The sequence below is a fragment of the Hyperolius riggenbachi genome, chromosome 7 (assembly GCF_040937935.1).
Source record: "Hyperolius riggenbachi isolate aHypRig1 chromosome 7, aHypRig1.pri, whole genome shotgun sequence".
Taxonomy (NCBI): domain Eukaryota; kingdom Metazoa; phylum Chordata; class Amphibia; order Anura; family Hyperoliidae; genus Hyperolius; species Hyperolius riggenbachi.
In genome coordinates this window covers 173,014,951-173,041,220 of record NC_090652.1, presented here as the reverse complement: position 1 = coordinate 173,041,220, position 26,270 = coordinate 173,014,951, and the positions used below count along the sequence as shown (strand labels likewise).

At 43.5% G+C, this 26,270-nt stretch overlaps 1 protein-coding gene across 1 annotated transcript in view; it reads right to left on the bottom strand.

Annotated features, from left to right (window-relative positions):
- MSTN (myostatin) overlaps nucleotides 1-5,395 on the bottom strand; it is a 122,320-nt gene extending 116,925 nt beyond the window's left edge. The window contains exon 1 of the mRNA XM_068246906.1: nucleotides 4,958-5,395. Coding sequence (XP_068103007.1) covers nucleotides 4,958-5,330 — 373 coding nt within the window. The 5' untranslated portion in view covers nucleotides 5,331-5,395. The remainder of the gene's footprint in view (nucleotides 1-4,957) is intronic.
- Nucleotides 5,396-26,270: the final 20,875 nt, after the last annotated feature.

The window sequence follows — 26,270 nt, the reverse complement described above, 5'->3', positions numbered from 1 at the left end:
TTTAAACCCCCAGCAAGAGAAAAAACAACAAAACAAAATAAATAAAACTCTTTTTCCCCCTACTTTAGGTACTTTTAATTGTGAAATGCTGAAAGGTTATAAAAAAAAGATGGAAACTTATCACTTAGGAGAAAACTTAGGAGATAAAGTAAAGTGCATATGGGCCATAATGTTAGTTATTATTTTTTTCTTGCTTTCAGTGAATACAACTGTGGGATTCTAGAAAAGTCCTATTTAGGTTTTGGAAGATAGATACAACTGTCTATCTCATCAGTTTACTTTCAGTGCAGGTTTACTTTAAAAAAGAGTTTGTATGCTTTTTTTTTTTTTTTTACTTCAACAGCAATTACTGCTAGATGTAGGAAGATCCTTGATCCAAACAGGGAGATGATTTGTGAAGTTGAACTTGTACACATTTTTTTTTCAACTCAGACATCTATGTAGCTATATAAAATAAACAATTTGTACTAAAAAGCATTGGCACAAACATAACTTTATAGTCATCCACGCCTGAGATAGGGTCCATGCACTCTGTATATGTGTATTCTCATGTTAATAATGATAATGGTTAATTTGCATATATTCAGCAGTGTTGCTCTGGGAGACATCTTAAGCTCACTCCAACCTGAATTATCGCAAATTCTTCTGTTTTAGGAAAGCAAACTTTTGTTTTTCTCATGTTAATAAGTAATCTACATAAATAAAATTAGATGTTTCTATGTATGTGTGTGTATGTGCCACAACACTCGAGAACACCTTGACTGATTTCAACAAAACTTAGTTACAGACCCCTAACTACCTGGGAAGTCTCACAACCCCCCTGAACACCTGAGCTGAACCACCAACATCCAATCAGATTTCACCCATTCACGCCAATGGAAAAAATGTAAAAGGCTGCCATTCTCATGGCAATAAAGCCAGAGTCTCCAAACTTGGCACAGTTGGTCACTTGGTAACTGAGGTGAAAAGTTTAGCAAAGCGGGCGGAGCATAAAACAGCCAATCAAATTTCAGCAATTCATTTTCAATGGGAAAATGTAAACTGCAGTCATTCTTACACTGTTAATGACAGGTTTCTCAAACTTAGTCACTGGGTGACTATTTAGGAACATGGGTGGAGCGTACAACAGCCATTGAAAATTAATCTATTTATTTTCAAGAGGAATATTTAAACTGCTGCCATTCTTACACCATTAATGGCAGAAGCCTCAAACCTGCTACAGCCGTTATTGGTTGACTGGGGTTCAAATTCATCCTAAAGGAGGCAGAGCCACAAACAGAAAATCAGATTTCTTTGCTTGATAAACTGCATTATTGATGCCAGGAATCCCAAAGCTCCAAAACTTGGTCATTGAGTGACTGTGTGTCAAGGTTAGAAAAAGTGGGTAGAGTCAAAGAACACAAATTTTTCACTGGGAAAATTTAAACTGCAGCCATTCTTACACTGTTAAAGGGACACTGAAGCGAAAAAAATATATGATATAATGAATTGGTTGTGTACTATGAATAATTACTAGAAGATTAGCAGCAAAGAAAATATTCTCATATTTTTATTTTCAGGTATATAGTGTTTTTTCTAACATCACATCATTCTCTAATATGTGCAGATTACACAACACTCAGCATTCAAAATGATTCTTTCAGAGCAGTCTGTGAACTAATGACCTCTCCTCTGGCAGAGGAAAAGTAAAAAATTAACTAACAGTTGAGATAATAAAAGTCAGAAAACAGCCCTCTCCATGACTTTGAAAGTCGTAGAGCTTAATGGCTTTTTTGTATAGAGATAACAACTGGAGTTTCTTAAATCTTCCTGTACTGGAAACAATTAGACTGATGGATCTAATCTTAATGTTTTATTTCTTAGCTGTACTACACATACAAATCATAATATCATAATTTTGTTTCCGCTTCAGTGTCTCTTTAATGGCAGGGCTCTCAAACTTTGCACAGTTGGTCACTGGGTGACTGGGACTAATATTCAGGAAAGTGGGTGGTGGCTACAACAGCCACTCAAAATTCCCCTATTGATTTTCAAGAAGAATATTTAAATTGCTTCCATTCTTACACTATTAAGAGGCCTCTAACCTGGTACTGTTGGTCAATGGGTGAATGGGGTTCAAATTCAGAAAAAGGGGCAGAACCACAAACACCCAATCAGATTTGTTTCATTTCAGTGGGAATATATAAATTATTCATGCTAAGGACCCAAAGTTTACAAACTTAGTCATTGAGTGACTCTGTGTCAAGGTCAGAAAAGTGGGTGGAGCCAACAACAACCTAACACATACCCGGGCAATGCTGAGTCATCAGTGAATGAAGTAATAAAGATATCCAGCACTCTTAATTATGACAATATTATTTGCTGTGGAGCACTCGAAGCTTAATCAGGCGGATGCCACTGACTTCTTATATAACAATTAGTGATGAAGCCAAAACTTCCTTTGTGAACTTTATTGATTTAAAATAACATAAACCATGTTTCAAGATCACAAAGGGGCCTATATGCAACCTTTTCTCTGAGATTTCTCCTATGTGATATTTTCAAACTTTTCAATAAAATGTCTTTTAAACCACTAGCAAGCAAACAAATGCTCATAATAGTTTTGATAGTACTTTTTCACCTACATGTTGGTACTTTTTTCACTACAAAGTGCTAAAAGCAATTTTAAATTGAAAATAAAAAATTATTTCCTTGGAGAAAACGCAGGAGAAAATGTGAATTGCATATGGCCCAGGGGCTCTTTTTCAAGGCAACATGCTCAAGGCAACATGAATACAGTATATAAAAAAATATAAACATATAAACATTCTAAGTGTCATACAAAAGATCCAGAAGCCTGTGTGAAAGAATATAAGTAAAGGTTTTCTCTTATATCTAGCAGTTTATGTCAATAGTAGGAAACAAACCTAATATGGAAAGTGTTGCACACAAGATTACAAAAAACACAAAATCAACCCCTAGCAAATGTTAAATCTATAAAGTTCACAAAGGAAGTGCCTGTTCCATGCTAATAAGTCAGCCTTATGCAAAAAAATGATTGTAACATTCAAATTTCCCTGACTAAGAAAGTGAAATAAACTGTGCAAATCAAACTATGCGACTGCCAACCAGTCAACTTTTAGCTGGTTAATTAACTAAGAGATAAAGGTTTTAACTGGGTCAAATGAACTCCCTCAGTGAGCCAGTGGATATTCGCATATTAGATGGCTTTGAAAAGGTGCGTACACACACAATTCTATAAGGAACGATAAGGAGCGGATCTCTCAGAAACAGCCTTATCAGTCTGCAGACAGACTGTACACACGCTCTACTATCGCTGGAACGCCCGCCTAGTGGGAGGGTCCGACGGACCCGTCGTTCCTGCGAATAGAGCGTGTGTACGCACCTTAAGAATCTAAAGAGATAATGACTGCTTCTGCTAAGAATCTAGCATGTGTATAGTGGCCCCCAATGCCTCGTTCAGAGGTCAGCCTGGCAGATCGACTCAGCCAAGTACAGGACCAGAACATTGTTTTCCATACTTTCCCATACTCCCCTTGCCCACCATGAGATGCAATTTGCATGCTGCTCCTTCTCTCCCTCCCCCCCCCCCCCCCCACACAGAGCAACAGAGCAAGTTGTTAGCCTGCAGGCTAGGGACGTGTCTGTACAGCCTCAGTCCTGCAATGTCACCCAAGGGATTGAGCCCCGATCCCTGCCGACTGACATGTCTCATACATTTACACAAAGCTTAAGAATCAATGACATTAAGTTAGAACCCTGGTGCCAATACGGGGAGTACAGAAATGTTAGTGGCTTCCCCCTTAGCTATTCATTGACTTGGATGCTGTTTATTTAATTGCTATTGTAGTTCCTGTTGAGAGTTGCACCCAGACATCTCCTGCTTGTCTTGATTGTCCAAGCTCCATTAGATAAATACATTGCTAGGCAGAGAGCCAAGCAGTGTAACTGTAAACTAACTGCAGGTAAACTGTCACCTGCAGTCATCAAACACTTCAGGCAACATTTGTCTTACATGTGTTAACAATGTAAGAATAAGTGACAATTTGTGCAAAATGTGATAATGTGCATGCGCACACGGCGGGTGGGTGTGTGCATGTGCGTTGACAGGTGGCGGCGGTGACAGACCTAGAGCCCGTTATTAAACGGGCTAAGGTCACTAGTGTATGAAATAACAGCATTCAAACTTTTACAGCAAAATACAAACAGCTAAGGCAAAGAACCTATATGGCTCAGGTAAAAAAAAAAACTCCTATAAAAATGATCTAAATAGATTTTAAGTCAAGGTTCCCCTCTGAAAAAAAAAACCTCACATAAGTATATCAAAAGAAAACCAGAGATGAATGGGACCAAGGCTGACTTAAGACAATGATGTTGTAAACTTATATGTCATAAGATATAACACACGTCCACTCTATAAAAAGCATAACTTGAAACATGTAATAAGTGTTACGTGATCAGAATAGCCTGTATTCAAAGTTGGCATTTTTTCAAGATGAGATAAAAAGATAAGATAGAAAAAAAGTTAAAAAAAAATGCCAGCACGCTGGTTTCATGTAGGAAATTCTAGATAGCATCAGATCTTAGTCAAATGTCATAAGTCTAACAATTTGAGAAATTAATAAGAAATCACCACCCAATGCCGAGAGAAAAATAAATCCATAAGTAATCATGTGAAATGACGTTTTCTTTCTTTAACATAAACTATCCAGTTGGCAAAGTCTTCTAAAACTGCATAGAACAAAATTATCCCCTTCACCCAACGATCTAGCATGTTTTCTCAAGAGACTGTAGTAGATTTAAAGTGTGAATTTAAAGCTTAGTTTGTTCCATGTAACATAATACACACAACAGAGCCTGCCACTGTTCACTTAAAAAGAAAAACAGTTTTGGTACGTCCAAAGAATGAAAGCAGTGAAAGTGTTTTTTGTCAGAGTGACTAATATTCTTTACTTACGCTCTGTGGGCATGGTGATAATAGTTTCAGTGGTGGCATGATAATCATCTTCTTCCATGGATCCTTCACTGCTGTCATCACCCTGAACATCATACTGATCAATCAGTTCTTCTAATGGAGGAGCTTTGGGCAAAAGATGTTTTATAGCATCCTTGCTAATGTTAGGTGCTTGCTCCAGTCGAAGCTTGCTGAGTATCTGGATTTTTATAGCTTCTAATCTTGATGATTTGCTATTCTGCCTCGAGTTGCAAGAACTGCACATGGTTTCTTTATCAGCTGCTTGATCGCTGTTCATATCCACAGGAGAAAATGTTGCTAGTATGCACAGGTATATGTAACTACAAGCCTGTAACTTTATCATATTATCATTCATTTTAAATATTGTTGTTTTGTTTTGGAGATAAGAGCATCCAATTTGCTGTGAAAGCCAAATGTTCCTGTAATTAGGATTTCAGTAACAAGAAATTTGCAGTGATAAATCATGTGTTAGTTAAGTGTACTTTTATACTCCAACTTGTGTTACGCTTGTGTCATCTGAGTCAGCTATTGGCTATCATACATACAATGAATCTTACTGGCAGCAGTTGGATTCATGCTGTCATGAGTAGGGTATATATTGCATTACACAGTGCATCCATCATTCTTATGAACAGACAAATCAGCTCTTCATAACATTTTAAGTCAAACTAGACATAACATTGTATACTTTATATAGAAAGATTCAAATATATATTTATATTTTCAGCTACATGCCTTTTCTTACAATTCAGAAGACCTCAAAAATATTTTTGTAATTCAGAGATTTAGTATGTATTGTTTTACTGTAAACATGGACTTTTTTAACCTTAAAACATTAAAAGGACATTTTTATTTGATTTTGAGACTTTTTAGGCTACCTTATAATCATTTTATTTGATTTTATTTTTTTACAGAGTTTGTTCATTAAAGTGTGCATGTAGAAATATGTATAATGTTAATACCATTCATAGTAATCATACTGAAGCCTCTTTAAAAATTGCCACTATCACTGAAAAGCCTAAAATAAAAAAGACCTTCCATAAGAAAGGTCACATTCCAGTCCACCCAGGATATATAATCTGAAAAAAGACTCTGGAATGTAAATGTCAAAAATCACTCCAGTATTTGCCTTTCTTTATGCCGTAGTCTGAAAACATACAATTGAATAGGCCATTAAGTTAGAAACATTTAAAACTTATACTTAAGCTTGCTTTCTTCACAGGCTACCATTAGAAATACACAATGTGTAAATCAACACAATACATTAAACTACAGCTTCCTCATCATAGTGCAATGATATCATAACAACACAATAATAATCATATGATGACCATAAAATTAAGTTTTCTCCTAAGCGATATTTTGAAAATGTATCAATACAAAGCCTTTTGAGCCATCAGCAAGCAAGAAAATACTCAAAATAATTGTAATAGTGCTATTTCACCTACGTTTGTTGCTTTGTCAATTGCAAAATGCCGAAAAATTATTTTAAAGAGCAGCTGAAAAAATATCTCGTAGGAGAAAACTCAGGAGAAAAAGTAATTGAATAAGGCCTACTGTATGAGAAGTAGAGATGGCCCGAACGGTTCGCCGGCGAACGGTTCCAGGCGAACTTCCGGTGGTTCGCATTCGCCATCTAAGGCAAACTTTTCGGAAGTTCGGTTCGCCCCCATAGTGCACCATTAGGGTCAACTTTGACCCTCTACATCACAGTCAGCAGGCACATTGTAGCCAATCAGGCTACACTCTCTCCTGGAGCCACTCCCCCCCCTTATAAAAAGCAGGCCCCGCCGGCCATTACACTCACTTGTGTGCCTGCAGTAATTAGTGAAGGGACAGCTGCATCAGACTCTCTCATAGGGAAAGATTAGTTAGGCTCTTGTAGGCTTGTTTGCTTGTTCATTGCTGATTCTTATTGCTAACACAGCACCCCACAACAGCTCTTTTGAGAGCTAATCTTGTTCTTGTGATCTATTTTTTTTTCTGTGTGTCCCACTGACACGTGTGTTGCATAGACAGCTTTGCTAATTCATACTGTGTGTGTGTGCCACTGCCTTGCATAGACAGCCTTGCTAATTCATACTGTGTGTGTGCCACTGCCAGGCCGAGCACATTCAGTGACTACCTGTGTGACAGGTGCACATTGTAATACCCATTACTGCATATACCTACCTACCTGTTGTTCACAGTGCACCCACCTACCTAAGTGAGCACACTTAGTGTCACTGTGCCTGGCCACTACCTGTCTGTGTGACAGGTGCACATTGTAATACCCATTACTGCATATACCTACCTACCTGTTGTTCACAGTGCACCCACCTACCTAAGTGAGCACACTTAGTGTCACTGTGCCTGTCCACCACCTGTCTGCGTGACAGATGCACATTGTAATACCCATTACTGCATATACCTACCTACCTGTTGTTCACAGTGCACCCACCTACCTAATTGAGCACATTTAGTGTCACTGTGCCTGTCCACTACCTGTCTGTATAAAACAACGGTTTACGACGCATAGTGACCCCAGTAGTGTCTCCTTTTTGGACACTCGAGTCATTTTGCAAGATGGTCACTTCGAGACGGATTTATTTGTCAAAGAGACTGATAGGAACTCCCTGTTGCACTATAGGAGTTTCCACCCCGACGGCACCAGAGATAGTATACCACTAGGGCAGCTTAAGAGAGTGGCGGACATTGTCACAGATACTGAGGTCAGGGAGAGGAGACAGGAAGAAATGAGGAGTAAGTTTAGGGCCCGGGGTTACCCTGAAAATACGTTCCAAACTGAGAAACGTGATAGAATAGGTAGAAGGAGAAGCCTTAGGTTACCTTTCGTATCCACATATAATACCTGCAGTAACATGATTGCACGTACAATTCGCAAACATTGGCACATTTTGAGTGAAGGATTCCCATCGATTCCAGAACTACGATATCCCCCGTTGATGTCCTTTAAAAGGGCACCAACAGTTCGGGACAAAATTACTAGGAGTGGGGGCCCTGTTGGGGACACGGGCAGAAGGGGCATGTACCCTTGTTTATCATGCCACATGTGTGGACATGTTATCAGGGGGGACACTTTCTGCCATCCCTCAACGGGTGTCCCCTTTAAAATACGTGGCCGATACGATTGTAACTCTCGGTACGTCGTATATATGATTAAATGCCCATGTGGTTTTGGCTATGTAGGCAAAACCACTCAGCGACTTAAGGAGCGTTTCTCGTCGCATAAATCGAATATACGCGACCCGAATTGCACTTTGGCGGTAGCGCAACATTTTCATTTGCATAAACACGCAGTGTCACAATTGCGCATAATGGCAATCGATGGGGTCCCGGATACTTGGAGGGGCTCGGATAGGGACAAGGCCTTACTTAAAAAGGAGGCCTTTTGGATCAGGAAACTGAATACTTTTGGAGTGGGTGGTTTAAACCGCGAATATGATCTTAGTTTTTGTATCTAGTGACATCAGAACCTCCTGAGTAAATCACGTTTTCATATGTTTATTTTATGCTCTTCTTCCAGATTTTGCTTTTAATGTCCACCCTCAGCGAACCAGGTAGGAGAACAACACTGCTTTTTGTATTCTTGATGCGACGTTTTTGTCGCACTTAAAATATACTTAAACTCATTGTCTATGCGAATTATTGACTGCATTAGAATTTTTGCACACACTGACATCTTGTGGCTTAATCTTGAACTTTTCATTTTTTACTGCAGGGTGCAACTTTAATGTCGCACCGACCTTTAGTGAGCCATCTTGTGGCCACTTTTGGTAATACTGCAACCTGATCACTCCAATGACCATAATGTGTTGACTACTTCCGGGTTGACCTGGAAGTTGTCAGAGCACTGCCTGCACAGCTGTGAGTGGCTGGCTGGAGGAGGGACAGGAGGAGAAAGTGTTTCCCTTTTTTGGAAGTGATCATCCATCCATCCCAGCTTGGGGGTGTGGTGTACAAGCTAATTCAGGTATTACACTTTTTTTCAGTGTGCATGAAACATGAGCATATTTGCATATTACCATTGAAGTTCCCTCTCAGGTCCGCTCTGGGGCCCCTCCCATACAGGAAGGGGGTATTTAAAGGTGTTTGTCTTGTCACAATTTTTATGGCTTTGAGCAGTTTGATAAAGGTGTAAACCGAAACAGCAGTCTGTCACTGCTGCCACTTTGGTGCTATTAAAAGAGCTTTGATACAAGACAGCGGTGCCGGTCATTTCTGTTTTATCTGGACTGCACTTCCCAGGAGGCACTGGGGAGAGACCTTGGGCACGCTGCATACTCTTTTTTGGAAACGGTGCTCCCTCTCTTTTGTTTATGCACTACCTGTCTGTATGACAGGTGCACATTGTAATACCCATTACTGCATATACCTACCTACCTGTTGTTCACAGTGCACCCACCTTAATAAGTGAGCGCACTTAGTGTCACTGTGCCTGTCCACTACCTGTCTGTGTGACAGGTGCACATTGTAATACCCATTATTGCATATACCTACCTACCTGTTGATTCATTTCACATATACAGCAGGGCCTCGAAAGTCCTCCTGTATTGTTATTTTTGGGCACTACCTCGGGACACGCATGCAATGCCTGCTGCCTTCCTTGGATGTGCGGGGATGGTAGCCGTTTCCTAGGCTCCCACTCCGGCCCGGAATCGAACCAGGATTCCCCGGCCATTACCCCTGGTCCCTCGAAATGACAGACTTGCCCTCCATAACAGATTCTCGATGCAGGTACTGAACAGTAGCAGAACAAGTATTTACAAAAATAGATGTAAGCTTTAAGAATGGTAGAGAAAGAACCATCAAAAGTTGATAAGGCAGTCAGACATTACCTGACATCACTGAGTGGGGAAGAGCACTCTGGCCATGGTGCGCACCAGTCCAGCACGGTCGTCACTACGCAAACAGCCGTTTGCGGTGCGTTACACAGTGAGTTTGGTGTGTCAGTGTGAAGCAGTAGTCTAATTACACTCCCTGATTGATGTATACACATGCAAGATGTTTTAAATAGAGATGGCCCGAACCTCCGATTTTCGGTTCGCGAACTTCCAAGAAAGGTTCAGTTTGCGCGAACTTTCGTGAACCTCAATAGACTTCAATGGGGAGGCGAACTTTGAAAACTAGAAACATTTATGGTGGCCACAAAAGTGATGGAAAAAATGTTTCAAGGGGTTTAACACCTGGAGGGGGGCATGGATGAGTGGGATACACACCAAAAGTCCCTGGGAAAATTCTGGATTTGACGCAAAGCAGCATTTTAAGGTCAGAAATCACATTGAATGCTAAATTGCAGGCCTAAAGTGCTTTCAAACATCTTGCATGTGTATACATCAATCAGGGAGTGTAATTAGAGCACTGCTTCACACTGACACCCCAAACTCACTGTGTAACGCATCGCAAACAGCTGTTTGCATAGTGATGGCCATGCTGGACTGGTGCGCACCATGGCGAGAGTGCAGACCGTGGCGGCGTTCAAGCCCATATGGTCGCTGGGCTGTGGTAGCTCAATGATAGAACAACAGTGACTGTCCAGCTGATCAAATTTGGTCTGTCCACAATGAAGCAATGACCTTATTATCTTTGGTGTGCCAGCCCCCCCCCCCCCGAGACACTCATATAGCTGGCGGTCATTGCTTCATTGTGATACGCAAGCCCCTTCACCGCGGCAAGGTCATGATAACAAAGGGGAATGGGCACATGTACATGCCTTTTGTTTTGTTGTTGTAGCTGCACTGCCAGAAAAATTAGGCAGGCATGTACACGCACCAGAAAAATTAGTATAGTGGCCCCTGCTAGCAGCGGCCTTAAAAATTCAGGAATCCACCTGGAGTCCCGGACCCTGTTGGTGGTGGCGGAGAAGGCAAGCTGCCTGCAGGCAGAGATGCTGTGTGTGGGGACTGACTTAGTCTTTGGGCAAGCAGTAGCCCTCCGGGATCCATGCCTCATTCATTTTGATAAAGGTGAGGTACTGAACACTTTTGTGACTTAGGCGACTTCTCTTCTCAGTGACAATGGCTCCAGCTGCGCTGAAGGTCCTTTCTGACAGGATGCTTGAGGCAGGGCAAAACAGAAGTTGGATGGCAAATTGGGACAGCTCTGGCCACAGGTCAAGCCTGCGCACCCAGTAGTCCAAGGGTTCTTCGCTGCTCACAGTGTCTACATCCACACTTAAGGCCAGGTAGTCGGCTACCTGCCGGTCCAGGCGTTGGTGGAGGGTGAATCGAAAGGGCTAAGGCGAGGCGTTTGACTAAAGAATGTCCGCATGTCCGACATCACCATGAGATCGCTGGAGCGTCCTGTCCTTGCCTGCGTGGACATGGGAGAAGGATTACTGGCAGTGGTACCTTTATTGCGTTGTGCTGTGACATCACCCTTATACGCATTGTAAAGCATACTTGCCAGCTTGTTCTGCATGTGCTGCATCCTTTCTGCCTTCAGGTGACGTGGTAACATGTCCGCCACTTTTTGCCTATACCGAGGGTCTAGTAGCGTGGCCACCCAGTACAGCTCATTCCCCTTGAGTTTTTTTTATACGGGGGTCCCTCAACAGGCTGGACAGCATGAAAGACGCCATCTGCACAAAGTTGTATCCAAACGTACTCTCTATCTCCTCTTGCTCTTCCTCAGTGACGTCAGGTAAGTCCTCCTCCTCCCCCCAGCCACGAACAATACCATGGGAACGTTGAGCAGCACAAGCTCCCTGCGACGCCTGCTGCGGTTGTTCTTCTGCCGCTGCCTCCTTCTCCTCCAAAGAAACACCTTCCTCATCATCTGAGTCTGACTCCTCTGTGCTGCCGCAGGTGTTGAGGAAACATCTGGTTCTGATGTAAATTGCTCCCACAACTGTTCCTGCCGTAACTGTTCCTCTTCACGCTCCTCCACAGCTTGATCCACCACTCTACGCACGGCACGCTCCAGGAAGTAAGCATACAGGATCAAGTCGCTGATGGTGCTTTCACTGCGACTCACCAGGTTGGTCACCTCCTCAAACGGCCGCATGAGCCTGCATGCATTTCGCATCAGTGTCCAGTTCGGGGGCCAGAACATCCCCATTTCCCCAGATTGTGTCCTTCTACTGAAATTGTAGAGGTACTGGGTGATGGCTTTCTCCTGTTCTAGCAGGCAAGAGAACATGAGCAGGGTACAATTCCAGCGAGTCGGGCTATCACATATCAAGCGTCTCACCGGAAAGTTGTTTCTCCGATGAATATCCGCAAAGCGTGCCATGGCCGTGTAAGACCGCCTGAAATGCCCACACAACTTCCTGGCCTGCTTCAGGACGTCCTCTAAGCCTGGGTACTTTGACACAAATCTTTGAATGACTAGATTCAGCACATGTGCCATGCAGGGTACATGCGTCAGCTTTCCCAAATTCAAAGTGGAAAGGAGATTGCATCCGTTGTCACACACCACGTTGCCAATCTCTAGCTGGTGTGGGGTCAGCCAGTGATCCACCTGTTTGTTAAGAGCAGCCAGGAGAGCTGGTCCAGTGTGACTCTCCGCTTTGAGGCAAGGCGTGTCTAAGATGGTGTGACACTGTCGTATCTGGCATGCAGCATAGGCCCTGGGGAGCTGGGACTGTGTAGCTGGAGAGGAGATCGTGGCACCAGCCAAGTAGGAGGAGGATGACGACAGCGAAGAGGACGTAGCAGGCGGAAAGGAGGTGGCAGGAGGCCTGCCTGCAAGCCGTGTAGGTGTCACAAGTTGGTCTGCTGCACAGCCACGTACTCACTGCTTGCCATCGGTCACCAGGTTGACCCAATGGGCTGTGTAAGTAATGTAGCGGCCCTGACCGTGCTTGGCAGACCAGGCATCCATAGTCAGGTGGACCCTTGACCCAACACTGTGTGCCAGAGATGACACCACTTGCCTCTCCACTTCATGATGCAGTTTGGGTATCGCCTTTTTAGAGAAATAATTGCGGCCTGGCATCTTCCACTGCGGTGTCCCAATGGCCACAAATTTACTGTGCTTAAAGAGAATCTGTATTGTTAAAATCGCACAAAAGTAAACATACCAGTGCGTTAGGGGACATCTCCTATTACCCTCTGTCACAATTTCGCCGCTCCTCGCCGCATTAAAAGTGGTTAAAAACAGTTTTAAAAAGTTTGTTTATAAACAAACAAAATGGCCACCAAAACAGGAAGTAGATTGATGTACAGTATGTCCACACATAGAAAATACATTCATACACAAGCAGGCTTCCTTTTGAATCTCAAGAGATCATTTGTGTGTTTCTTTCCCCCTGCAGCTATCTTCCACTGAAGTGTCAGGCTGTTTCTTCCTGCAGAGTGCAGACAGCTCTGCCTGTATGTAATTCCTCAGTATGTGAAAGCCCAGCCAGCTCAGAGGAGGATTTATCCAGCTTGTAAAAGATAAGAGAGAAGAGAGAAGCTGCCCTAATCTAAATAATACACAGGCAGTGTGCAGAGAGGGGCCTGGAGGGGGGAGATGCATCACAGAACCACAACACTGAAGAACTTGGCAGCCTTCCAGACACAGGCTGACAAGTCTGACAAGAGAGAGATAAGTTGATTTATTACAGAGATGGTGATAGTAGAACGTGCTGCAGTAAGCCAGAACACATTAGAATAGCTTTTGGAACTTGTAGGATGATAAAAAACAGGATGCATTTTTTGTTACGGAGTCTCTTTAAGCTCCTGCAATCAGGAGGATGGCTTTTCTTTTGTGTGCTGCTTTTCCTCAGGTGCTCTTCCCATTGCAGTTTGTGCCTTTTCTCTAGGTGCCTTCGTAAGGCACTTGTCCCTACAGGTACTTCATAATCCTCCTCCTCACACGTTACGTCCATAGTGTCGCCTAACTCATACATACGAGGTGGTGTAACTTGCTTAGCGCCTTCATCTTGTTGTTGCAGTAGTGGCTGGGAATAACTCCTGCAAAGTGTGAAATGCAGCGGATGTGGTGCTTGTAGTAGCGCTGGTGGCTGCGGGAGATGAGGTGTTCTGTATTAAATAGTCAGCCACGTCCTGACAATCTTGGGAGTTGATGGCACGTGCCTTCTTCTGAGCACTGTATTTTGGGCCAGGGCCGCACAAAATCACATCAACACGACCTCGCACAGACCGGCCGGTGCCGGGTGGCCTTCCTCTGGGTCTGCCTCTACCTCTTCCTCTATCTGTTTTGTCCGTTTTGTCCATATCGGAGGGGGGATGAAGTGAAAGGTATGCACTGACTTGACTAATACAATGTGCAGTCACACAGGTGCAGTTAACAGGTATGCATGGAGTGGTATATCACACTGCGTGCACTCATGTAGGTAGTTGGGTGCACTCAACACAACAGGTAGGTATATGCAGTGATGAGGTGGGCTCACTGAACACAACAGGTAGGTATATGCAGTGATGAGGTGGACTCACTGAACAAAACAGGTAGGTATATGCAGTGTTGAGGCGGGCTCACTGAACACAACAGGTAGGTATATGCAGTGATAAGTTGGGTTCACTGAACACAACAGGTAGGTATATGCAGTGATGAGGTGGGTTCACTCAACACAACAGGTATGTATATGCAGTGATGAGGTGGGTTCACTCAACACAACAGGTAGGTATATGCAGTGATGAGGTGGGTTCACTCAACACAACAGGTAGGCATATGCAGTGATGAGGTGGGTTCACTCAACACAACAGGTTTATTACAATGTGCACCTGCTGTCACACACACAGGTAGTCACTGAATGTGCTGGGCCTGGTAGTCAGATAGGTAAACTTAAATAACCCCCGTGCTGAAATGAGAACAGGGGAACGAACTGGATAAAATTAGTCTTCTATATGTAGAGGATGTGTGGGGTGATGGAAGTCGGTGCTGCTCTGTGTGGTCCACTTGCAGTGGCAGATAAATCTATAAATGACATGGGGTATGGGAAAAAAACACAAAAAGAGCGCACTCAGAAGACTGATGATAAAAGGGAGACCTTGCTTTTATTTCTTTAAAGGTTAAACATTTCCCTTCCCGAAGCTTTATTCCATTCGAGGAATCCCTTATGTGATAAACCTGCAAAAAACCCTGGGTGACCCCAAAAAGGCATGTATTTGGTGATTTGGTAGCAGACCTTAAATTTTTTGCAAATTTCAAACCAGGAGGCAATGGCGTCTTTCATTAATTTGCTGTATTTCAAACGGGGTGGGAGGGAAGAGTACCCGCCATGAAGCAGGCCCGGGAGAGTCCATGGTTCTGCATAGGCCGTCTCCAGTTTGATATTAGAAAAAATGCTAGAGCCATTGATCCAATCTCTTGCATGTCTAACCATGCACGCTACATTGTAGCGCCTAATGTCCGGGATGCCAAGTCCTTGGGTAATTGCAATTTGCGAAAAGCAACGTGGGCTCTTTTACCCCCCCAAAGGAAAAGCACAAAAGCTCTATTTAGATCGTTTATGTCCGAGTGTTTCATGAGCAGGGGTATGGTTTGAAGTGGATATAATAGCCTTCCAAAGCGAACTGCTTTTATTAAAGAGACTCCGTAACAAAAATTGCATCCTGTTTTTTATCATCCTACAAGTTCCAAAAGCTATTCTAATGTATTCTGGCTTACTGCAGCATGTTCTACTATCACCATCTCTGTAATAAATCAACTTATCTCTCTCTTGTCAGACTTGTCAGCCTGTGTCTGGAAGGCTGCCAAGTTCTTCAGTGTTGTGGTTCTGTGATGCATCTCCCCCCTCCAGGCCCCTCTCTGTGATGCATCTGTGATGCATCTCTGTGATGCATCTGTGATGCATCTCCCCCCTCCAGGCCCCTCTCTGCCTGTGTATTATTTAGATTAGGGAAGCTTCTCTCTTCTCTCTTATCTTTTACAAGCTGGATAAATCCTCCTCTGAGCTGGCTGGGCTTTCACATACTGAGAAATTACATACAGGCAGAGCTGTCTGCACTCTGCAGGAAGAAACAGCCTGACACTTCAGTGGAAGATAACTGCAGGGGGAAAGAAACACACAAATGATCTCTTGAGATTCAAAAGGAAGGGTGTATACAGCCTGCTTGTGTATGGATGTATTTTCTATGTGTGGACATACTGTACATCAACCTACTTCCTGTTTTGGTGGCCATTTTGTTTGTTTATAAACAAACTTTTTAAAACTGTTTTTAACCACTTTTAATGCGGTGAGGAGCGGCGAAATTGTGACAGAGGGTAATAGGAGATGTCCCCTAACGCACTGGTATGTTTACTTTTGTGCGATTTTAACAATACAGATTCTCTTTAAGGTTGCTCTACCCATAATATTGATGGGAAGATTTTTCCAATTTTGAAGTTGCCATTTATGTCTGCCACCAAGGATGAATAATTAGTTGCATAAATTTTATTTGGGTCTTTATTGAAGTTCACTCCTAAATAGCGGACTTGGGTACATATTTTTACAGAATAATTGGCCTGATTTCGGGATAAAGCTTTTTTGGAAAGAAACATTAATTCGCACATTTGCCTTGAAACCACTAACCTGCCCCACCTCTTTTAACAATTTGAAAATTTTGTCCAACTGTCTATCTGGATTGTTCAAGAAAAGCATAATATCATCTGCGAATATGGTCTGTGATAACTTAGTGTCTACAATACATATCCCTTCTACCTGTGTTTCCAGCATCTGAGTCAGTGGTTCTAACGCCAAGTTGAAAAGGAGGGGGGATAGAGGGAAGCCCTGTCTCGTACCTTTTTCTAGTAAAAATCTAGTTGATAGGAAACCTGGAGTGTAAATGTGTCCCTGTGGGTTGGTGTGTATTGCTGTAAGGAGATTTTGTATGGGGCCTATAATGTTCATTTTGTCTAATACTCTGGTCAACCAGTCCTAGTGAACATTATCGAAAGCCTTTTCGGCGTCAATCATTAATACTGCAATCCTTGCAAGTATTTCAGTAAGCTTTAGTCTTGTGCAATAAGTCTTGTGCAATAAGTAACTTGCAAATGTTTGCAACTGCTAATCTTTGCCGTATGAACCCCGCCTGATTTGGGCTTACCAGCTTAGGCATAAATTCAGCCAATCTGTCAGCCATTATTTTAGATAATAATTTGAGGTCCTGATTGATCAGAGAAATAGGTCTGTACGAGCTTGGCAATAAGGGGTCTTTTCTGGATTTTAAAATAAGTTTAATATAAGCTAAATTGGGTGTATTGGGGTATGCTCCCTGAGTGAGCACATGATTAAAGAGCTTAGTCAGTGGTAGTCAGTACATGAACCACTTCCTTCTTGAGAAACTTATAGAATTCTGGAGTAAGTCCATCAGGGCCTGGCACCTTATGATTTGCTAGATTTTTGATGGTATAGGCGACCTCTGCTGGAGTGATTTCCGCTTTTAAAATAGAGAGATCCTCCTCTGATAATTTGGCAAGTTTGATTCTATGAAAGTGGTCGAGTCCTGTGCTTTGAGAAGTTATATTTGACTCTTCTTTTGATAAGGAAGTGTAGACATTTTTGAGAGTTTCATTTATCAATTTGGGGTCATCATGTGTGATTGTGCCTGACTCAGTGCGGAGGCTAGAGATAACTGAATTGAGATAAGGGGGTCATCAATTTGGGGTCATCATGTGTGATTGTGCCTGACTCAGTGCGGAGGCTAGAGATAACTGAATTGAGATAAGGGGGTTTGGATAGACCGGAGAGCATCGTGCCCATTTTATTTCCAAACTTATGAAAATAAAGGTCTTGGTATGATTTAAGGAATCTTTCTCTATTTTTTAAACATTTGTCTGTGTGGCCTTTGGCTCTAAGCCATTGCAGTTTGTTATCATTTGTTGGACATTCTAAAAATGTTCTATGTGCTTGGAGTACATCCCCCACTGACTCCAAATACTATGCATTGGATTGTTTTTTCTTTCCAGATATATAGCTTATAATCCTACCCCTTTGTACTGGCTTGGCTGCCTCCCAGAAAAGACAGATGTTCTGCATATGATTTGCATTTGTTTCTTTGTACTCCCACCACCACTGTGTAAGTAAAGCTGCGAACGCTTCATACAGATGTGCTGGAAATCTCCAGAGAATGTCTGTAACAGCCGGCGGGGATACCGCCGCGGCGGAGAACGGCATGGACGCGGTCTCCACGAGTCAGCCGGCGGCGGTCCCCGCCTCGCTGCCACACGCAGGTCCTTTACGCGTGCGCGCCCGGCAGAAGGACCTTTATGCAGCTAGACGGGGAGTCAGCTAACTTGCAGGTCAGCTGACTCCAACTAGCTCTTGGATTGGCTGGGCGGCTGGGTGGCGCTGTAGATGCGCTCCCAGCATATAAGGAGCTAGGCATCAGTTGCTCCTTGTCTGCTGTCGTGAACACATTCGTGTTAGCGCTCAGACCTTAGTCCAGTTGCCTAGATGTTGATACCAAGGACGTCATACCTTAGATTAGGATTGTAATTGTATATTTACCTGTGTTTTGACTCTGGCTATCCCTGACTACTCTTTTCTCTAATCGCTCTTGTACTTCTGCCTATCTGATTGAAGTTGCCGACCCTGCCTGTTTACCGACTCTGAATCAGCCTTCCGTTTCTGTACTGCTGCCGCCTTCTCTGTTGCCGAACCTCTGCTTGTCTGACCTTTCTCCCTTCAGTGGAACGTCTCCCACTGTAGGGTTATCTCTAAGGCTTGCCTCTCCGAGACGCCTGCCCTGGCAGACGATTACTGTCAGGAGCTGAGATTCCTCTCTTTGCCTGGGTTGAGGATCTCACACACGGGGTTCCCATTCAGAGGTAACCACACCTCTGACGAATCACCGTGTGGTGGATTTTTCCACGATCGTGTGAATCATTTATTGCCGTTATTGTCTATTACTGTATTAGGTGTCCGGAGGTTAGTTACACTTGTATTATTGGTGATTCTGCAGATCATCAATAATCAGGTGACATCTGTATTATTGGCGATACTGCAGATCACCAATAATCAGATTCTCTCTGTGTGCCCGATCCTTACAATGTCAGTACCTTTTGGCATAGTAGTGATTAGGGCTAATTGGAGGGAAGCATGGTCAGAAATAGAGATGGCCCGAATGGTTCCCGGCGAACTTCGTGGTTTGCTTTCGCCAGCGAACGCGAACTTTTTGGGAAGTTCGGTTCGCCCCCATAGTGCATCATGAGGGACAACTTTGACCCTCTACATCACAGTCAGCAGGCACATTGTAGCCAATCAGGCTACACTCCCCCCTGGAGCCCCTCCCCCCCTTATAAAAAGCAGGCAGCCTCAGGCATTGGACTCACTCGTGTGCCTGCATTAATTAGAGAAGGGAAAGCTGCTGCAGACTCTCATAGGAAAAGCTTAGTTAGGCTCTTGTAGGCTTCTCAGCTTGCTCCTTGCTGATTCTTATTGCTAAAAAAGCACCCCTCAACATCTCTTTGAGAGCTAATCTTGTTCTTGTGATCTATTTTTTTTTTGTGTGTGTGTGTGTGTGTCCCACTGACACTTGTGTTGCATAGACTGCCAGCCTTGGTAATTCCTAGTGTGTGTGTGTGCCACTGCCAGGCCCAGCACATTCAGTGACTACCTGTGTGTGTGCCAGGTGCACATTGTAATACCCATCACTGCATATACCTACCTGTTAACTTCAGTCAGTGCACCCACCTACTTACGTGAGCGCACGCAGTGTCACTGTGCCTGTCCAGTACCTGTCTGTGTGTGAGAGGTGCACATTATAATACCCATCACTGCATATACCTACCTGTTGTTCACTGTGCACCCACCTGCCTACGTGTGACTGTACATTGTATTAGTCAAGTCAGTGCATACCTTTCACTTCATCCCCCCCAATATGGACAAAACAAAAGGCAGAGGCAGGCCACCTGGCAGGTCTGCTCGAGGTCGCACTGTCGTGATTTCGTGCGGCCCTCGACCAAAGTACAGTGTTCAAAAGAAGGTACGCGCCCTCAACCCCCAATATTGTCAGGACGTAGTTGACTATTTAACACAGAACACCTCATCTTTCTCAGCTTCCACATGGAAGCGTGACATATCTTCCTCCTCCTGCTCTGATTCTGGCACACCACTTAACACTCAGTCGGCCGCCACCACCAAAGTGCCATCACCCGAGGGCTCAGTGGTGTGGAAATTTTTTTGTGTGTCTGCCTCAGATGAGAGCAATGCCATCTGTACTCTCTGCTAGAGTTGGGCGAACAGTTCGGCTGTGTTAGCCGAACTGCAGCCGAACTGTTCGGCTGCCCAAGCTGTCATTTATCTGTGGCTCTTACTACTTCCGGGTCGCAATGACCCGGAGTAGTACGTCTGCGCTGGCCCGGCGGAGCGCGTCCTAGATAGCCACACACCGCAGTGGAAAATACCAGGCCGCAATTTTTTCTCAATAAAGACGATACCTAAACTGTCCCGTGATGTTGAAAGGCAAGTGATGACATCTCTGGCACACAGCATTGGGTCAAGGGTCCATCTGACCATGGATACCTGGTCTGCAAAGCACGTTCAGGCCTCCCCGAAGACTAAGTCAGTCCCCACACACAGCATCTCTGCCTGCACACCGTGTTACTGCCTGCCCCAAGATTAAGTCGCCACCCACACAGCACCTCTGCCCGCAGGCCGCTTGACTGCCTTCTCCGCCACCACCAACAGGGTCCAGAACTCCAGGTGGATTCCTGAATTTTTAAGGCCGCTGCCAGCAGCGGCCGCTATACTAATTTTTCTGGTGTGTGTACATGCCTGCCTAATTTTTCTGAAGGCATTGTACATGTGCCAATTCCCCTTCATTATCATTACCTTGCCGTAGTGAAGGGGCTTGTGTATCACAATGAAGCAATGACCGTCGGCTATATGAGTGTCTCGGGGGGGGGGCACATCGAAGATAATAAGGTTGTTGCTTCATTGTGGACAGACCAAATTTGATCAGCTGGACAGTCACTGTTGTTCTATCGATGAGCTACCACAGCCCAGCGACCATATGGGCTTGAAAACCGCCACGGCCTGCACTCTCACCATGGTGCACACCAGTCCAGCACGGCCGTCACTACACAAACAGCTGTTTGCAGTGCGTTACACAGTGAGTTTGGTGTGTCAGTGTAAAGCAGTACTCCAATTACACTCCCTGATTGATGTATACACATGCAAGATGTTTTAAAGCACTTTAGGACTACAATTTAGCATTCAATGTGATTTCTGCCCTTAAAACGCTGCTTTGCGTCAAATCCAGATTTTTCCCCGGGACTTTTGGCATGTATCCCACTCCGCCACCTGGGGGTCCAGGTGTTAGACCCCTTGAAACATCTTTTCCATCACTTTTGTGGCCAGCATAAATGTCTCTAGTTTTCAAAGTTCGCTTCCCCATTGAAGTCTATTGCGGTTCGCGAAAGTTCGCACGAACCGAACTTTCACGGAAGTTTGCAAACCGAAAATTGGAGGTTCGGGCCATCTCTAGTCAGAAATAAAAAGGTCTAATATTTCTACTGATTCTATCTGATTCATCAGACCAGGGGAGGTCAAAAAATAATCAAGTCTAGACCAGGTATCATAGGGTGCCGAATAAAAAGTGAATTGTGAATCGTCTGAATGAAGGGTTCTCTAACTATCACACGATCTAGATTCTGTTACATATTCTGACAAAAGCAACAATTTTGTTAAGGTGGATGAGCTTGCTGCAGAAGAACCTGACCTGTCTTCTCTGGGCTGCATAAGCGCGTTAAAATCTCCTCCTTGAATAAGCTTTGATTGAATACCTAAGAGTGTTTGGGACATTAAAGATGATAAAAATGATCTATCTTCAGTAGTGGGGGCATGTACACTCATAACATCAAAAACATCACAGTGCAATCGCAGTTGGATTCGTACCCATCTCCCATCCGAATCACAGCTTCTTTCCATTACTTCACCCCGAAAATTTTTGAGTATTAAGATCAGTACCCTCGATTTTCTACCCTGGGCTGGCAAACCAAACACTTGTCCCACTCACGATTTTCGCATAAACTGAAATTGATTTGCAGTCAGATGGGTCTCCTGCAATAGAGCTATTTCAGTATGTAATTTTTTGAGGTGACAAAGCACTATAGAGCATTTCCCTGGAGATCTCAGGCCCTTAACATTCCAAGTCGTAATTTTAATGGACATCCGACTGTGAGCACATACAGTGGCTTGCAAAAGTATTCAGCCCCCTTGAAGTTTTCCACATTTTGTCACATTACTGCCACAAACATGAATTAATTTTGTTGGAATTCCCGGTGAAAGACCAATTCAAAGTTGTGTACACGTGAGAAGTGGAATGTAAATCATACATGATTCCAAACATTTTTTACAAATCAATAACTGCAAAGTGGGGTGTGCGTAATTATTCAGCCCCCTTTGGTCTGAGTGCAGTCAGTTTCCCATAGACATTGCCTGATGAGTGCTAATGACTAAATCGAGTGCACCTGTGTGTAATCTAATGTCAGTACAAATACAGCTGCTCTGTGACGGCCTCAGAGGTTGTCTAAAAGAATATTGGGAGCAACAACACCATGAAGTCCAAAGAACACACCAGACAGATCAGGGATAAAGTTATTGAGAAATTTAAAGCAGGCTTAGGCTACAAAAACATTTCCAAAGCCTTGAACATCCCAAGGAGCACTGTTCAAGCGATCATTCAGAAGTGGAAGAAGTATGGCACAACTGTAAACCTACCAAGACAAGGCCGTCCACCTAAACTCACAGGCCGAACAAGGAGAGCGCTGATCAAAAATGCAGTCAAAAGGCCCATGGTGACTCTGGACTAGCTGCAGAGATCTACAGCTCAGGTGGGGGAATCTGTCCATAGGACAACTATTAGTCGTGCACTGCACAAAGTTGGCCTTTATGGAAGAGTGGCAAGAAGAAAGCCATTGTTCACAGAAAAGCATAAGAAGTCCTGTTTGCAGTTTGCCACAAGCCATGTGGGGGACACAGCAAACACGTGGAAGAAGGTGCTCTGGTCAGATGAGACCAAAATGGAACTTTTTGGCCAAAATGCAAAACACTATGTGTGGCAGAAAACTAACTCTGCACTTCACTCAGAACACACCATCCCCACTGTTAAATATGGTGGTGTCAGCATCGTGCTCTGGGTGTCAGCATCTCTTCAGCAGGGACAGGGAAGCTGGTCAGAGTTGATGGGAAGATAGATGGAGCCAAATACAGGTCAATCTTGGAAGAAAACCTCTTGGAGTCTGCAAAAAACTTGAGACTGGGGCGGAGGTTCACCTTCCAGCAGGACAACGACCCTAAACATAAAGCCAGGGCAGCAATGGAAGGGTTTAAAACATAACATATCCAAGTGTTAGAATGGCCCAGTCAAAGTCCAGATCTAAATCCAATCGAGAATCTGTGGCAAGATCTGAAAACTGTTGTTCACAAATGCTGTCCATCTAATCTGAATGAGCTGGAGCTGTTTTGCAAAGAAGAATGGGCAAGGATATCAGTCTCTAGATGTGCAAAGCTGGTAGAGACATACCCTAAAAGACTGGCAGCTGTAATGGCAGCAAAAGGTGGTTCTACAAAGTATTGACTCAGGGGGCTGAATAATTACGCACACCCCACTTTGCAGTTATTTATTTGTAAAAAATGTTTGGACTTTCGTTCCACTTCTCACATGTACACCACTTTGTATTGGTCTTTCACGTGGAATTTCAATAAAATTGATGTTTGTGGCAGTAATGTGACAAAATGTGGAAAACTTCAATGGGGCCGAATACTTTTGCAAACCACTGTACATAAAAGAACATTGCATTAAAGTTATATGACAAACATTGACTGCAAAATTCCCACCCCCTCTTCCCAAAGTATCCCCCAGAAATAGAAGCGTCACATAGATATGATGATCTACTGTAATCATTACAGGAGTAGATCAATTTGAGGAAAAATCTTGTTTAAAGTGACAGATTCTTTTAAAGCTTAACAGATCAATGAACCATAACATAAAAAATAAAAATAAAAAAAAAAACCAAAACAGAAGACATCTCAAGGCGACTTCACTTCTTCCCTGAGTAAGTAACCATCCTCAGTGCTCCAGGACTCGGTTGCCTGTCAGTTCGGTCATTTGTAATCCAAAAAAAGTGGTTTCCGGAACAAAACAAAAAAAAAAGAACTTTGTGAACAGTAAAAAAATAGAAAAGTATAAAGAAACATGTTCCAGATTGTATGCAGTGCCCCCTGCATGTTATCTTCGTATATACACAGTTATATCAGTGTGATCATGCTGGGTCCGAAGAACGTTGCTGTAAAAATTGAATTGCGTCTTTAGCTGCATGAAACATGTTGCCCCCTTTATCATCCGTGATGCCTTGATATTCCAGAGGGCCTTCTAGTGCTTGATAAGCACTAAAGATGGCTGTTTTGTCGGCGTAATCCAAGTATCTAGTCATAACCACTCGTGGAGGGCGCTTATCATTTGCGTTTCATGGGGGTTCCACTCTGTGAGATCTTTCCACTTTGAATCCTTTCTTTAAGCCTAGGAGCTTGGGCAGTGCTGCAGCGGAGAAATCATGCAGGGCCTGGGGCGTCATAGATTCAGGGAGGCCTGTGATTCTCAAGTTGTTGCGCCTCGACCTGTTTTCAAGGTCCTGTAGTTTGGTATGCATTTGTTAATTGTCCTCTAGAATCTGCTTCATTTTCTCCTCCTCTTAGGCCCTATCATCTTCTAAGCTTTGTACTCTGTTCTCCAGGTGCAAAAATCTATTATAGTGCTGCTATATCTAGTGTGGCTTGTATAATGGAGTGAAGCTCCGGCGTCAGCGTGGAGACCACCTCTGCAGCAACTCTTTTATAATTTATATGGGGCCCGCTTTGCTCACCTCCATCCTGGGCAGGAGCTGCTGATTCTTCCTCCAAGCCGTGCTGTTGAGAGTCACTCTCCCATTGCGGAGATTGGCGAGCGAAAGACGCGGACTGTGGGCTGGTGTCAGGCTCTTGCGGCCTGACCGCATAACGTAGCGGTCCATGCGGGTGTCTAGGAGGTGCGCCGGGGGATCAGGGTGTCCAGGCGAAGCGGGCGATCGGTGTGGGGGCACATTTGTGGCAGCACTGGCCGAGACAAGCAAGCGGGTCTGCGGAGCTCCGCTCTCCTCACTGCTTGCATTCAGGCGCCGGAACCAAATGTCCGGCCATTATAGTTTTAAAATAATACATGCTACCATAATTAAAACCCATGTATTTTATTTGCCCATGTATCCCAGGTATTACACCATTTAAATTATGTCCCTATCACAATGTATGACACCAATATTTTATTTGGAAATAAAGGTGCATTTTTTCAGTTTTGCGTCCATCACTATTCACAAGCCCATATTTTCAAAAATAACAGTAATATACCCTCTTGACATACATTTAAAAAAAAAGTTCAGTCCCTAAGGTGACTATTTACTTTTACTATTTAGGTTTTTTTTTAAATTGTCATTTTTTTTATTTTATATGCAATTATATATTTGGGTATTTATGGGAGAGTGTGGGAGGTAAGGTGTAAACATTTTTTTTAACATTTTTTTTTAAATTAAGTGTAGGTCTTTTTATTTAAAAAACTGTATATAGGTGTAATTTTACTATTTGGCCACAAGATGTCCTCACACATTACTTTCTGTTGCGTACAATTAGTACGCTAAAAAGGAAGTAATGCATGGATGTGTTACTCTCATTGATGCCAGCGATCATTGATACGAGGGCTTTGATTAATAAATGGGAACTGCGTTCCCATTTATTCATTTCTCTTATACCAGGCGGAGACGAGTATCCGCCTGGTAACGAGCGGCAGCTGTCTGCTGCAGTGGACGCATATCTACGGCCCTTGGACTTCAGGTGAAGTTTTCAAGGGCATAGATATACTGCAGTGGATGCAACAAGTGGTTAAATAAGATTAAGATAGACAAGGCACCTGGTCCAGATGGCATCCACCCCCGGGTATTAAACGAGTTGAGTTCAGTTATCGATAAACAAGTTTATCTTATTTTTTGTGAATCTCTTTCAAGTGTGTCAGTTCCTTATGTCTGGTGTATAGCTGATGTTTTCCCCTTATTCAAAAAGGAAAAAAAAATCAGAGCCAGGGCACTATAGACCAATAAGATTAACATTAGTTGTGTGTAAATTGTTTGAAGGTATCAGAATCAGAATCAGAATCTTTTATTTCGCCAAGCACGGCTGGGCCGTGCCCGGAATTGGGTTTGGCAAGTACAGGGCTAGTGTGAGAACAAGCAGGACATAACGATACATATATGTAAGCAGACAGACAATATAAAGGGTACAGTTACAGCGTTTGGACACATTTGAACACGTATATATGAAGTGTGCACCCGTGCGGTCAGGCTGGGTGCTACCAGACACCACTTGTCGCGGTAGGATGAGGAGGGATCTAAGAGTTCT